At 39.2% G+C, this 16,303-nt stretch overlaps 1 protein-coding gene across 3 annotated transcripts; it reads left to right on the top strand.

Moving 5' to 3' along the window:
- Positions 1-96: 96 nt before the first annotated feature.
- Positions 97-15,788, top strand: LOC143870886 (membrane protein insertion efficiency factor). 3 transcript variants are annotated; one of them, XM_077376634.1, is made up of 6 exons: positions 97-398; positions 495-567; positions 671-730; positions 1,285-1,425; positions 10,256-10,341; positions 15,770-15,788. In XM_077376634.1, the coding sequence occupies exons 1-5, from the start codon at positions 237-239 to the stop codon at positions 10,312-10,314; spliced, it is 495 nt and encodes a 164-aa protein (XP_077232749.1). In that variant the 5' UTR covers positions 97-236; the 3' UTR covers positions 10,315-10,341; positions 15,770-15,788. The 3 variants fall into 3 exon arrangements, with proteins under 3 accessions (XP_077232749.1, XP_077232748.1, XP_077232747.1); XM_077376633.1 differs by lacking the exon at positions 15,770-15,788 and adding an exon at positions 10,422-10,593; XM_077376632.1 differs by lacking the exon at positions 15,770-15,788 and having other exon boundaries at positions 98-398; positions 10,256-10,547.
- Positions 15,789-16,303: the final 515 nt, after the last annotated feature.

The raw sequence follows: 16,303 nt of genomic DNA, 5'->3' as shown, positions 1-16,303 counted from the left end.
TCCCTAATTAAAATAAACTAAATTTTAAGAAAAGACAAAGAAAAGAGGGTGGCAATATCACTTTCACTCCAATAGTTGAGGTCTCGTTTCCTATCCATCTCATAGAAGCAAAAGCCTCAACTGAACATTTTCATTTTTCAGATTCGTGGAAAAAAAAAAAAATTCACCCTTCGCATTAGTAAATACACCCAATCACAATCGAGTTTTGTCCGAGTCAACCTTCCGAGTCAACAAAAATGGCGTTAATCGCCAATTCTACTTCTATTCCTTACAAAAACCTCAACTTATCATTTCCCATAGACCAAAACCAAAACCCTAGAATCAAATCTTTAACCCAACAAAACCAACAACGAAAGGATAATAACACCTTTCCCATTTCTCTTAAAACCCTCTCAAAGGTAATAATTCCTCAAAACCCAAGAAAAATCTTTCCATGGAATTCTGATTTCTCGAATTTATTCAACTCTCCCCCCTTCTTTCTTTTGCATCCATAGAAATCACCACAGCATAATCGATTTTCCCCCATCAACGGATTGGAAAAAGATTCTAAACAGAGTACGATTCAAGGTATCTCTTTATTCTTCTTTTTTTTTTTTATAGATTTTATTATCAATTAATTTCATTTTCCTAAATTTTCATTGAGTATTTCTGTTTTGTTTCTTATACCCAGATGAAGAAGTGAAGGATTTAGGGGTAAAAGCGGCATTATCTCTTCTGAAATTCTACAAAAGTGGGTTCCATTTTGTTTTTATTTCTTTAGTTTTGTGATTTTCTGGTTCTACTCATGATTTTTTATGATTCCCATATTTTAAGCTTTTCAGTTGGCTACCGATATTGGCACTACTATGTTTTAATATTTGCAGAACCTCTGCTTGTCTTTTCTGTTTTAATCGGCTTCAGAGAGCTTTTTGGGAATTGTAATAACCTTCTGCAGCTGTTTAAATAATAAAAGACGAGATGAGTTAGTGCAACTATTAAAACACGGTAGTGCTAATATCAGTAGTCTTTTTTGGTTAACTTTATGTTAAATTGAAAGACGGATTTCTCAACGCTGGAATATCTGCTTCTCCCAAGATCCACAACCAAAGTAGAAGAAGAACAAACACCAATAAGATGTACTCTAATATATGATAGAAGAACAACAATACAAGATGAGAACAATAAAAAAGAAACATTTAAAACAATGGGAAAATGGGGCAAGTTGGCACTTTGCTTCAAATTTAACGTATCTTTTGAGAATAATGACTTTCTTTTTCTTTTTGACAATGAATTGGTTGGGAGCAGGAGAGATATCGCCATTATTGCCGTCTAGCTGTCGGTATGTGCCGACGTGCAGTGAGTATTCGATGGAAGCATATAAGAAATACGGCGTTGCGAAGGGCACCATTTTGACGGCATGGCGTCTCTGTCGCTGCAATCCTTTAGGTAACTCCTCTCTTTTGATGTGATTTGAGATAAGTGATAACTTGGAATCTGCATATTTGGTAAGCACACTTCTTAATAATTTGAAAGATGCATATTTGAGATAATTTGAAAAGAGAGCTAGCTCAGTTGTAGAGAGAAGGAAACATGAAGAAGGGGAAGAAGACCCTTCTTTATTTGAAGTAAAGGATTTTTTATATCTAGTTAATCATATTTTATACAAAAATAAGGTTTATTACTTGATTTGAATTTGTAAAATTTAAATAATATTTTTTAAAGGTAACTAATTTATTTCCAAAACAAGATTACAAAGGCAGGGACAAGAAGTCCCACTCATGCAAATACTTATCATCCCTTTCCCTGTCGGTCATGATCTAACAGAAGACCTACAGCAAACAGTTAGCAGCCGCAACATAGCCGTAACCACTCCAGCCAGCTGTGGTGGCCATCTCTTCCCCCTCAACGTGTCACCATATGTCTAGAGTATTATATATTAGGAAGGTCAGCTGACACAGTTGTCATCCCTTTCCTTATCAGTGCCTTAGCCAATTTTTCAGCATCTTCACTTGTAGAGCGGCACATATGCTGGAACTATGGGGCAATATATGCCGCCCAGTCTCTAATTTCCATGACGATGTCCGCCAGTGCCCGTGGTCCTACTGCTTTGCTAGTTGCCCAAGCTATTGCTTTAGATTAGTCCTCTTCAATGATTAGCGAGCGGTTTAGAGCCATGTGAAACAAACCACTTGAGCCCCCATAAGAGCGCTTTTGCTTCTGCTTCATTGGAATCGCATATGCCATCTGGTCCTGAAAAAGAGAATATCACTCTTCCACTAATCTCTGAAAAACCCTCCGATCACTACTCTCCCTGAGTTGCCTTTAGAGCTGCCATCGACTTTCAATTTGACCCATCCGAGAGGAGGCACGTTCCATTTGGTATCTAAGGCCATCCTTTCCAAAAGAGAGTTTCCTCTCAAGAATCTTATCTAATGTGCTTTTTCCACAAGTGAATTCGAGTTGCAATTTCTCATGGGCGGTGATTTTTTCACCCCCCTTAGGAGGAGTGCGCCCCCCTTTTAACATGATTTGACGTCAAAAAGCGTTAAAGTTGCCCACAATTCACGTTAAAGGGGGTTAGGGGGGCGCATCCCTCCTACAGGGGGTGAAAAAATCATCCCCCTTTCTCATTTTCATTCTTTAATTCTTTATTTTCCAAAAATAACTTTTCAATATCAATGTAAAGCTTTTCATTTTCTTCTTTGTACTCTTTATTTTTCAAGACAAGATTTTCTTTCTTTCATTTAAAGATTTGTTCTCATCAACCAAAGAAGCATGTGAGTCACAATCTTTCTTTAGAGCATCAAATTCTTTAGTTAACTTCTATAAAGATTTAGTCAATTTTCTATTTTTTGAAACTTCAAGAAAGAGCCCTTCTTGGAACTTCTCACATGCATCATAAAATTCATCATAGGTAAAATAGACATCATCATCATTATCAATTTCAAAAGGGTCATTTACCTCTTCTTCTTGCTGTGTCTCGATCCCCATGAAGCAAATGTTGGAGTCTTCATCATCACTTGAGTCACTCCCGGATGAGCAACTCAACCCATCAAATGTTGCACTAAAGCTCTTTTTCTTGTCCTTCCCTTCCCTTTTCTTTTGTATTCTTTGTCAAGCTTGTTGAGAGGGCAATTTGGACGAATGTGTCCAAGCTTGTGGCATCTAGAATATCGGAGTGGTTCCTCATCTTTTTCTACATTTTCTTTTCTTAAAGCCTTCTCTCTCTTGAGTTTCCTTTGCTATTCTTTGTAAGTCGCTTGAATTTCTTAGTGATGAGTGCAAGACCTTCTCCCAAAGCTTTAATGTTTTCTCCTTCGCTTCCACTATCACTATCAAGATTGGCCTTGAATGCAACTCCCTTTTTCTTCAATTCATCCCTTGGGTTTTCTTGTTGTCGGGTCTCTCTCTTTTTCATCTTCATTTCATGAGTAATTAGAGAGCCCACTAGCTCTTCCAACTTAATGTTGTCTGGGTCCTTGGATTCTTCGATGGCGGTGATCTTGGGGTCCCATGAAATGGGAACTGACCGGATTAGCTTGTTTACCATCTCACCATTTGAATAGGACTTAGCTGGATTTTCCAACTCATTTATAATGTTAGTAAATCTAGTATACATTTCGGAAAGAGATTCATCATTTTTTCATTTTAAATGCTTCAAAATCACTTACTAATAAATCCATTTTGGTTTTCTTCACTTGGGTAGTTCCTTCATGGGTCACCTCCAATGTGTCCCATATTTCCGTAGCCGTTTTGAGGGTAGATACCCTATTGAACTCTTCCAGAGAAAGAGCACAAATTAGGGCATTCATTGCCTTATAATTTGTTGTGAAATCAGCTTTTTCCTTATCATTCTAAATGTCACTATCCGTGAAGGGTTCTTCATACCCCTTTTCTATACTCTTCCAAATGCCAAAATCTTGGCCTTTAAGATAAATCTTCATCCTAGCCTTCCAATAGCCATAATTCGAGCCAATATAGAAGGGTTGCCTTGATGTAGAGACCTTCATGGTTTTGGGAAGAGGAGGTTGCCATGGATATTTTTCTCTTTTAGATTTAGAATTCAAAATCTCTATGTAAGAGCCTTGGGCTCTGATATCAAATGAAATCCCAAACGCAACCCAAGAAGGGGGTGACTTGGGTAATTAAAACCTTTTGCAAATCAAATTGAGAATCGAAAATGTAAAGCAAAGATATTAGCAATCATCAACAGAATGAGGAAGAGCAATGTGAAGATGACACCGAGATTTATAGTGGTTCGGTCTTCCACCTAGAGGCCTACTCCACTCCTCAAGTTTGTCTCCTTGGGTGCTCTCCACTAAGTCGAATCCACACCAAGCCTGGATCCGAGGGTGCTCACAAACACACTAATCAAGGGATGAAACCCTTCTCACCACAATACAAGAAAGAAGATGAAATCGCTCTTAGCCTCTTAGTAGACTTGTAGTACAATTGAAGTTCTCAAATCTCTCCAAATAGGAAGTACAATCAATGCCTACGGTGATCTCCTTCTCAAGTTGAATGAACAAATCAAAGCTCTTGAAGAAGGTCGTTGGGAAATGCTTGAAAATCTTTAATGCAAGAGTAAAAATGTTTTTCAAACTATCAAAAGCTTATAAATGATTCGATTAAGTCTATATTTATAGCCCATAACAAGATATAGCCATTAGAGGGTAAAATGGGCAAGATTGGATGCAAAAAAATCCAAAAACAAAACTAGCCATATAGCCCGTAACGACTATAATTTTACCAAGTCCGGTCAACTGCCCAACACACACTGGTCCTTTTTTATTTTGCCCTTGAAAGTCTCACCAGCCATGTCTCGGCCGACCTGCTTAGTGTGATTTGCCCATTCTGGAATTTCCAGCAAGTTCATGCCCAGTCGACCGGCCTTGTTGGAGATTGCTTTTTTAATTAAAACTTAGGGCAATGGTTTGGGCCTTGGTCTATGTGTTTATCCATATTTAAAAGCATGTTTTTGGACTCATTTTGCCAATCTTTCAAAGCACAAGAGTTCAAAATGGTTTTGAAAAAGTTTGATTAAAAACCTTTTAATTATGCAAAACCACTGAAATGTGCAAATGCTTTTGAAAATAGAGGTCTCTAATACAATCTAAAATATAAAAAAGATTCTTCCCTTGATTGCATTGTCTTCAACCGTCTTCTCGTGATCTTCTACTTGTGCTTGTGAACTCTTTGGTTTGACCTGTACATGTGACTCCACTCTCTCTTGAATGAATTGACTTCGGTTCATGACTGGATCACCAACTTGAGTTCATCTCCAAGCAATGGCTCTTGGGCTATGGTACTTCTTGACTTTGACTCATGAGTGGATCACCAAGTTGTGATGTTTCGTCTTCATTAACCTGCTCAATACACATCACTTGCAAAGTACAACGGTATACTTAATCAATTTGGTTTTGAAGATCATCAAAACATAGATAGGGTTGAAAGTTGAAACCCTTGGGGTTATGGAACCTTTTTCCCCAACTTCAGGTTTCTGATACCAAGGCCACCATCCTTATTCAACCTACTCACCTTTTTCGAATTTATCGGGTGTTTGAGTTTTTTCTTGTCCTCTACCCCTTCCCATAGGAAATGTCTTTGAAGCTTTTCCTTTGTATTAGCCATTTTACTGGTATTTTATGTAGAGACAAGAAATAAACTGGGATGTTTGATAGCGTCGCCTTAATTAGTGTGATCCTCCCTCCAAAATATGGGTATCTTTTTTTCCATGCTGCCAATTTCCTTTCCATCCTTTCAACCACAGGATCCCACAATGCATTGCCTTCGATATTTCAAATCCCAAAGGTAGTCCAAGGTGGTTAATGGGGAAGCTCCTCGTCTTTGCACCCGATAATGGATGCATATGCTACCACCTCCTCCTCTACCAAGTTTATGCTTGAAATGGAGCTCTTAGAAAAGTTATTCTTTAATCCAGATACCACCTCAAACAACTTGAATATTCATTTCAGGTTCCTAACGAATGCTGCCTCCTCTAAGAAAATAAGAGTTGTCCGTGAACTGGAGATGGGATATCAGTTATCCAATCCTGCTCGCCTCTAATTTTTTAATGAACCCTTTTTCCTTTGCTTTTGATAATAATATACTCAAATCCTCTGTCACCATGATAAATAAGTATGGGGAGATCAGATCACCTTGTCTTAAATCCCTTGAGCTTCTGAAGAACCCCGCTGGAGCACAGTTTATCAAGATTGAGAATGATGTGGATATTCATTCTCAAATTCAGCCCCTCCCATCTCTGCCCAAAGCCCATCTTATCTTGGACAAATTCCAAAAAGTTCCTGACTACATGATCATAGGCCTTTTCCATATTCTTGCCTTCTCTTTTGGTTGAATCCATGACCTCATTTGCAATAAGAATTCCATTAAATATTATTTTTCAAAAAAACAAAAAAAAGAATCCCATCAAAATATTTTCCTTCCATACAAAGGCCCCTTGGAACTTGGATATGATTTTCCCCATTATTCTCTTGGCCCTCCTTGCTAATATCCCGGCTAAAATCTTCTACATACCATGAGCCAAACTTGGAATCAAAGTGATGAAAGTGGTGTTATCCTCCTTTCCCAATCTACCTCTGTGGTGGAACTCTTCAATGATTGCCATGACTTCATTTTCATTGACATTCCCAATATCTTTGGTAGACTTCCATTGGGAATCCATCGGGCCCGGGATTCTTATCCTTCTTCATGCTTTGGGTTGCCATCCATACTTCATCCGAAAACTCTCTCCAGCCAATCTCTGAAGTTTGAAGTTCCGATATTGTGAATGGCATCAGTGGAGGCGAGGGCTTTGGCTCAACAGGCATCAGTCGAGATCCTAAATGGCAAGTCTGTGGATAAGACTACTAGGGATAAGTTGAGCAGATGGTTGGGGGATTGGCAGTGCCTCTACTGCAACTACCAAAACTTTAGTTGGCTGAAAAGATGCAGAAGATGCAAGCAAGATATAATGAAATCGAGCTCTCCAACTGCTTCGCTATATGTTCGTTGGTGTGGGGTGGGGGGGTGGGGGTGGTGGGTGGGTGTTGGACCCCAAAGGGGGAGTTAAGCAAAGAGTACGCAACAGCCTTGGGGATTGGTTTTGCCCTCCATGTAAGTACCTTAACTTCAAGTGGCAGGATAAATGCTGTTGGTGTCGACAGGTTAGAAACCCTCCAAAATGGGTGACCTGTACTAGTCCAACACCCTCTCTGGAGGAGGATTGTGGTGAGGGTGAGCGGTGGTCCGACACTGGTAGAATTTCCTCACAAGCGGTCGGAGGGAACTCGACCTTATCCATCTCGGGTAGGGAAGTGGAAGTACGAATGGGTACCCTAAAAGTTTGTTTGATAAGGAGAAAAAGAGTGACCACAATGGGGCCTTAAAGGAGGATCTCTGGCTTGGGGTGCAAAAGTCTTGGGATATTCCATCTTTATTGTGCCCATGTATCTTGGTGAAGGACGAGCTCCTTTTTATGTTTGACTCAGAAAAGCATGCCTCACAGATCCTCGCTAAGGGATCTGAAGCTTTGGGGAATCAATTGCTTTCTCTCTCATCGTGGAATAGGGATTTTCTTCAAGGTGAGGAAACTCTCTCGGTCAATTTCTATGGTATCCCATTACATGCGTGGGGCATATCTACAGTGTGGGCTATAGGGAACCTCTTTGGTAAGGTTCCGGAGACAAAGATGGAAGGCAATCACCAGCATTGTATGAGTTTTGTCTCGGCCAAAATCCGAGCTCCCCGATGGAATTTTTCAGGTACCTTTGTTAAAATCAGGATCCTAGACCATGTCTATACCATCGGGATTGAAATTCAAGCAAAAAAAGGTGAATGTTCAACCATTTTTGAACGCTCCAGTTCTTTGGGGCAGCAGCCGCCTTCTTTGGTTGAAACTCCTCCGGGTCTTGCTGGCTTGGGTAATTCGACATTGCCACCGGTTGAAGGCCCTCCGAAGGTTCAGGGTTGGCTCTCCGACGAACCCTCGCATTCCTTGCTGAATTCAAATTTCAAATTGAACCAATCAAATTTCAATGGCGCGCTGCCCAAGGATGGACTTGAGAAAGGACATGAGAAACGTGTGGTGGGACTTGGAAACAAGAGTTTTGGTCAAACTTGCCTGTCTCTTGCAGGGCCCGATTCCAAGTCAATTGACCCTCCTGCCCCTAGAAGGAATTTTGTTTGGCTGGATCATTCCACCAATAAGAGTAAAAGATCTGGTCATTATCCAAAAGTAAGGAACACTTACGAATCCCTCAAATCTTGAGTTTCTGGTGAGAATCATCTTGGTTTAAAACTCAAGGCCAGGATGGCAAGATCAAAAGAAAAGTTCCTTAAAAGCATTTTGGAGAAATCTTCAAGAGCTACTTTAGTAGGGGTAAAGGAGAAAAGTTGTAGCCAGCTTCCAAAATCTCTCAAACCATTTCCCCATCCGCCCAGGGTAGGTTTTGCTTATGGATAAGTTACAAGTAGTCTCCCCCTAGTCGCTAGAAGATTTTGGTCTTTAGGGGAGTGGGGGCTCCACCTTATAGTACTTTCACTAGACTTGAGGCTATAGAGGCCAAAGCGTACTCCAGAAGTTTCCCATATTTTATTTTTCTTGGATGTTGGGGAGTGGGCCACAATCCTTACTTATTAAACATTTTAGTGCTAAAAGAAGCGTTTTGTCAGGATTACACTACCCTTCTCGACGCGTCTCAGCGTGTTGAGTGCATTTTTCTTTACTTAGCTCTTTTATCTAGGAGCGGAGGTTGTAAAGGTTTGGGATTGGAATTAGAAGGGCATCACTAGTACAATATCTTGAAGATAAGTAAGAAGCACAAAGGAGAGTTCATTGGATTTACTTGGTTAACTGGGCGATCCGTTCTCATCCTCAACCAAGCAGGAATGGATAATCAAGGTAATACGCATGGTTCATCTTCATGTTCTGGAGGTCGGAATAGGCGGTTGTTTATGGAGATTTTGGTTTTATAAAAAATTCTTAAGAGGATGAGTACGTTGATCTATGATGAAGAGAGGGCCTCCATTAACGACCCCACCCATAAAGAGATGTCGGGAGATCTTCTCCGGAAGCAATGGAAATTATTTAAGCTAGAGACCCAAGACTGTCCTTGGACACTTTATCGTCTTTGTGGGACAAACACAGTCAAAGACACCCACTCGCCGTTGCATAAATATCCTTTCTTCAAACTAATTTTGAACAAAGAAAGGGTTGCGAGGAGGCGGGACTGGGAAGCTAACAAGGTGGTGGGTATCCGGATGGTGGAAGAAAGGATTGCTAGCAGAAAAAATCCTGGATTCTTGGATCGGGTTCCTGAGGATCTTCTCATTGAAATGCCAGATTTCCAAATCCAGCACATCCTGGAGGAGTTGGAGAAGTGTTCGGCATAGGTGAGCCGTGTATAGATGAGTTCCTGCTGGAATTTTTTGAAAGAAGGGAGGTTTCCATAGCATTCGGGACATTGTTAGAATTTTAGGTCTTTTTGGTGACATAAGTACAAATGCGGAGGATTAGAGGAAGTTATTTTGGGTGTTCAAGGTCATACATCGGGTATCTTTTGTTCTGTTCTTGGGACTCCTAGTCCCTACCCTTGTAAAGATGTTTGACAGATTGAAATAAACTGTCATTTAAAAAAAAAAAAGTTTGAAGTTCGGTATTTTTATCTTTTCCATATCATATGGGATAATTTTATCATTTGATGAGTCAAACAACCTAATAACCATCAGTTTCTAATGGCACGCGGTCCTTTCACTATATTAGCAAACAGTAGATGGTTGTTTAAAATTTTAAAAACTTGAGCTGCTTTTTTAAAAAGGATTTGCTAGGGACCATCGCAGAAGGCATTTCGCGGAGTGGCTGTTGCATGAGAGTGCAGCCACATCAGATGAAGTAAATTTATAAGACAAATCCTGCTTGTCTTTCGAGCCTATGTGGCTGCTCTTGCATGCAACAGCCAGTCGTGAAATGCCTTCTCTGATGGTCCCTTGCAAATCCCTTCTAAAAATTAAGATTAAAAAATAGATCCCTAGTTCGATGTACTGTTTTGATTTAGATTGGTTAGTTCCCGTTTATCTATTAACAAATGCAGATCAAATTATCTCTTGTTAGATGATGTAGCCTACACTTGACTGGTTATAATTCCTTACTAATTTGTTTTAGCATTAGAAAAAAAATATTCAAAATCTAATAATTGTATGAAGCACTTTTTGGTGCTTGTATACAGGGTATTGCGGCTTTCTCTGTATATCAGTGAGGATTTCTTTGTTTTTGTAGGTGGTTCTGGATTCGATCCTCCTCGATGGTTTGATGAGAAAAGCCCATCTGAAGAATAAAAAGACAGTATATGTAGCTTTTTTCTGGTTGGTTTGAGCTTTAGTTCAGTTATCATTTCTTCACTTAAAATGTTATGCTAACCCAAAGTAAATATATTCTTCTACAGATTATCTTGGCTAGTTTCATGGGTAGCTCAACTTTCCTGAATCTGTTATCCGCAAATCATTTAAAAAAAAAAAAACTTAGCTCATCTTTCCTATGAATATGGAAATAATATCTTGATCTTTCAAAATGGATATATTAAAATTAGTGCAGTGGAGAGCTATGTTTTTCCTTAACATGGACACTGTTTTTTACTATTTTGTTGGGCATTGATAAAGTTTGAACTTTTGGCTCCAATGTGCCATACCAGGATAGCATAGTGTTAGCGTTTATCTTGTTTTGAAAGTTGGTTTTGTTAGGAAACCATATTCCCAAGATATGTCTCCTAACTTGACTTGGAGATAGGTTGGTAAATGTGTGCTCACTAAGTTTTCTAGTTTTACTGACAGAGAGATGACAATTTTGAAAACTGCGGAGGGCTATCTTTCTAGTTTCTTAGGGATTTGGATACATCTTTTAATCTTTGTATTCTTTTCTCATGGTAGAAGATTAATTCTTCTTTCGTGAACATGAGCATTGATTGGTTGGCATATGCGTATTTGTAGATCTTGGGCCAGATAAAAATGAATGGTCTATATTAAAACTAGATGAACACGAGAGTTAGGGAAGAGAAGAGATTAGGATTTTTTATCTTCTTACTTTTCTTTTCCTCCTAATTTGAGAGGAAAGTCAAACAGTGAAAAAGGCTTGCATTTGGAAAATTTGAAGCCGACAAAGACTGTCATGTGAATAGTAAATGACAATCAAACAAGAGAAATTATATGGTGCTCGAGCGTCAAGTCTAGGGGTGCAACTTGCGTCGGGCTCAAAATGAACCCGATGGGGTTGAACCCCATTTCGGCACAGGTTGGGTTGGCATTTCCTCGAGTTGGGTTGGGTTAGGGTTGGGAAAAGCCAACCTGATTTAATTTTGAGTTAGGTTAGGGTTGAGGCCTAGGCAACCCGACCCGAGCCCGACCTCTGTCCTCTAACTTACTATGGTTTCCTTTGGGTTATTGCATTTTTCTATTTGGCCCGAGGTGAACCTGAACCAACCCGACTCAACCCAACTAGGTTTGGGTGAGATGGGTTGGGTTAGGGTTGAGAAATTTAGAGGCAGGTTGGGTTAGGGTTGACCATCCTCAACCCGAGGCATGGGTTGGGTTGGATTGGGTTAGGGTTGAGGGAATTCCATCTCAGGTTGGGTTAGGGTTGGCCTCAGCCCGACCAGAGTTGCACCCCTAGTCAAGTCTTGTGTGGGTGGTACGACAAAAGTACCACCCTTGATGTTTGATCCAACAGCAGTATCTTAAAAAATGACCTGTTGTTGGATCAACTATCTTGAAAAGTGGTGTGGAAATATCATTTCCAATTTGAAGCATTCAGTTTGCTTCTCATTTGCATTTCATTGCATCGCCCCTGGTTTTCTGATACTTCAAAAGAAAATCAATGAAGCTTTGAAATTTTAACAAATAATGAGATTGAGTAGCTTTGGAGACCAATTTCCAAAACTTCATGATCCATATCATCTTGGAAAGGAAACAGAAAATCCTTTTTTTGTCCTTTTCTATTAATAAATTTCCATAGCGGAACTTGAAAATATATATTTTTCCCTTACTATTAATAAATTTTCATAGCGGAACTGGTAAATACTCCTGCACTTGCTAATCCAAGCAACCCAAAATCTCTCAAAGAACTCTATCAAATTACCAATTACTCCAAAAGCATAAGCTATTAGAGAAGGCGTTATTTAATCTTTTATACATTAACACTCCCCCTCACGTGTGCCCCTCTTTTTAGGGTTGGCCATTAGATGTGGATTTTTAATATCAAAGAGTTTTGAACTCAGGATCTTTGCTCTGATATCATGCGGAACGGAGACTAAAGACTAAAGTCTAGGGTTTTTAGTTTTTTGATATCTTTCTCTCTGAAGTTTTTGCTAAGCGACTCAGTCTCTGAGAGAGTAGGGTTTTTGAGTTTTGTTTCCATCCAAATCCAAGCCTCCAAAGTCCAAGCGACTCACCGCCTCACGGCCCTCAGCCCCTCACCGAACAGACTCGCTGCCTCACGGCACCGGACGGTGCGACAAATACGATTCTCGCCTTCTATATTCTCTGATCCGAGAAAAAAAGACGAATCTCATCATCTCCATTCTCTAAATCTCTGATCTGAGAAGACAAAGAAGAATTCGAGACTCTTAATCGAGGCATGCCATTTCATTTCACTATGAAACCCTTTTTTAAATGGTTTAGGCCTTTAGGGTTTAGTTTTTCATTTTTTGAATGATTTAGGGCTTTAGGTTATTATTTAAGGGTTTGATTTGTTTAATGCTTTAGGTTTTTATCTTAGGGTGTGATTTTTCAGTTTTTGAATGGTTTAGGAGTTTAGATTATAATTTAAGGGTTTGATTTTCTTATTGCTTTTGGTTTTTATCTTGCATGAATACCATTCCCCCCCCCCCCCCCCCCCCCCCCCCTCGCATGAATGCCATTTTCCTCCCTTCAAATGTTCAGTTCAATGACCCAAAAAAGAGTATTTTTGGTGAGTGCCCTACTTCAAATGTTCAGTTCAATGACCCAGAGGCCAGAAAGACTAAAAGAGTATTTTGTAGTTCAATGACCCAAAATGTTAAGTTCAAGGGATACACTTTGCTTGGGTCATTGAACTAAACATTTTAGAAGAGGGGGGGGGGGGGGGGGGGGGGGTTATTGAATTGAACATTTGAAGGGGGAAAAATACCGAAAAAGAGTATTTTGTAAAGGGCCTTGTTCGTTTAAGATTATGAGAACTGATTGTGAATTTGTGAGTGCCAAACGGCTCAAAACTATTACTCGAGTATGTTGTTGTCTGTTTTTTGTTGTTCTGGTTGTTGACTTGTTGTTTTCCCATTGCTAATTTGCTAGTTTACTACAATCCATTTTCTCCTTAGATGTTGCAAGAAGAAGCTTGTAACGCTTCTACTCCCAATGTTATTATTAGCGACCAATCCTCAAACCCCACAGACTCAAGTCACACAGTTGCAACCTCATGGAAGAGAAATGGGATAAAGCTAAGGTCAGAGGTGTGGGAGCACTTTATAAAATTTGTTAATGAGGAAGGGGAAACTAAGGGTAGGTGTAACTACTGTGAGAAGGAGTTATTTTGTGATCCGCGAAAAAATGGAACAACTGCACTTAGGAATCACATTTATTCATGCAAAAAGTTCCCCTCCAATATAAGCACAAAGCAAACACAGTTGAATTATCAACCGATTAGGGGTCAAAAGGGAGATGGTAGTGGCACCCTTACTAATTGGAAGTTCGATCATGAGACTATTAGAAATGCCTTAGCACGCATGCTCATTGTTAACGAGCTTCCGTTCAAGTTTGGAGAGAAGGAAGGGCTTAGAGATTTGATGTCGGTTGCATGTCCTCGGTTTCGTATTCCATCACGTTCGACGGTTACGAGGGATTGCTTTCAGTTCTACTTGGATGAGAGGTTAAAGTTGAAGAAGTTTTTTAAATAGTCATCTTAAAGGGTTTGTCTCACCACAGACACATGGTCATCTTTGCAAAGAATAAACTACATGTGTCTGACAGCTCATTATATAGACAATGATTGGAAATTGCACAAAAAATTATAAACTTTTTTCCAATTTCGAGTCACAAAGGTGAGGATATTAGTAGGGTAGTTGAGAAGTGTCTGCTTAACTAGGGGATTGATAAAGTGTTCACCATTCTTGTGGACAATGCAAGCTCAAATGACGTTGCAGTTGGATATTTGAGGAGAAGATTGTCAACTGGGGGTCTAGTGTTCTGCAAGGGAAATACCTCCATATGAGGTGTATTGCTCACATAATCAATCTAGTGGTGTGTGACGGGTTGAAAGAAGTTAGGATTTCAGTTGATCGTGTTCGGGCGGTAGTTAGATATGTGAGGAGTTCTCCATCAAGGTTGAAGCTCTTCAAAGAGTGTGTTGACAAGGAAATGATTCAAAGCAAGAGTTCGTTGTGTTTATACGTTTCTACTAGATGGAACTCGACTTTTTTTTATGTTAAATGTAGCTCAAAAGTTTGAAAAAGCATTTGATAGGTTTGACGATCAAAATCGTTTCTTCAGTAGTGAACTTGATTCAGGGGATGTGGATGGACTTAGGAAGCCCGTGAAGATTGGAAAAAAGTTAGGAGGATTGCTAACTTTCTTCAAAACTTCTAGGATCTCACCATACCGGTTTTGGCTTTATTGTATGTTACATCCAACACTCTATTTCATGAAATTAGTTAGGTTGAATATCTTTTGAAACAGTGGCGTGAGAGTGATGACTTTAAGTTGGTAATGATGGCAAGGCGAATGAAAGAGAAGTATGACAAATATTAGGGTGACGTAGAAAAAATGAATAAGTTGATTTATATCGCGGTTGTTCTTGACCCTCGAAATAAATTAGATTTTGTGAAGTTTGCTCTAACTGATATTTATGGAGAAGGAAAAGGCAAGGAGTTGGGGGAAAAAGTGTATGATGCCGTAGTTGAAATGTTTAATGAGTTAAACGATAAGAACACGGTCAGCACAACTCATGACAATCAAAGTATATTTGGGCTGTCAAGTTCAAGTAATAATCCTCAATCCTCACAAATGCAAGAACTGAAACATCATGTGAGGAAGATGATGAAGGAAAAGTATAAGAAGCACAAGATTGAATCCGTATGTGGGGATAATAAATCGGAGTTGGAATGATATTTAAATGAGGACAATGAAGAGGAAACTAGTGAGGACTTTGATATTTTAGGATGGTGGAAATTTCATAGTCCTAGACTTCCTATCTTGTCACAAATGGCTAGGGGTGTGTTGGCGGTTCCCATCTCCACAGTTGCTTCGGAGTCCGCATTTAGCATAGGGGGATGTGTTCTTAATGCGTTTAGGAGTTCTTTGACTCCTAAGACAGTAGAGGCTCTTATATGTGCTCAAGATTGGCTTCGATCATCATCAATGCTGGTTAACATCGAAGAGGCCTTAGAGGATCTTGAAACTTTTGAAAAGGGTAATATATATATATATATATTTTTTAATTCTACTTGATAGTTGTATGTTCTACTTATATTCTTTTTTTGGAACTTTATGTTTGATGTATTTGTATTCTTTTTTTCTCAGAATTTCCAAATATTGGAGAAGTTTCTTCAAATATTGATCTTTGAAGAATGCAAGACTGAAGTTTGTGGAGTTCTCTTTATATCTTTAGGACCTAATTTGTTAATTATTTCTATGAAATTTTTGTGTTTATTCTTGTTTATATTTAGAATGATTATATATAATTCTCCTTTTTAATGTTTTCATCACATTTAATGGGTAAGAAGAAATTTTATGTCGTTTTTAAGGGCAGACAGGTATTTTTTTGCAGTTGGCTAGAATGCCATGTGCAAGTTAATGTGTACAGTAGAGAATGCCACATGTCCTATAACAACATAGAGGAGGCGCAAGAGGCTTTGAATGCATTTCTAGAAAGCACTGCTGAAGAGGATATCCATGCCTGTGAAACTTTCAAAGAGGATTGCAAAGAGGAGATCGACGATTGTGAGGATCGGTAACCCTCAAAATATACTTTGCCATGTCTTCTTATGGTTGGAATTATTCTTGTGAGTATTGCTATGAAAGTAGCATTTTGAACTTGTGACTATTATTCTTCTTTTTGGCCCACTTAATACTTATGACTTATGTTAGGTAATAGCCTACGTAGTGCATCTGGCTATGTCCATTATTTTGGAAGTGGATTTTGGTGTTGAAATGTTGGTGACTTGGGGGTGGATTTAGTTGTTTATTTTGTTGTTGACTTGTAGGGTTTCAAACTTTCATGTGTAGTACTACTACTAGTGTATGTTCACTTGTTCAGTATTGTCATAGACTCACAGTGTCACTCACTCAATTGTTCAATACT

Source organism: Tasmannia lanceolata, unplaced genomic scaffold (genome assembly GCF_043159265.1).
Source record: "Tasmannia lanceolata isolate RefF3 unplaced genomic scaffold, GAP_Taslan_0.1 ptg000002l, whole genome shotgun sequence".
Taxonomy (NCBI): domain Eukaryota; kingdom Viridiplantae; phylum Streptophyta; class Magnoliopsida; order Canellales; family Winteraceae; genus Tasmannia; species Tasmannia lanceolata.
This window is presented reverse-complemented; position numbering and strand designations above follow the sequence as displayed.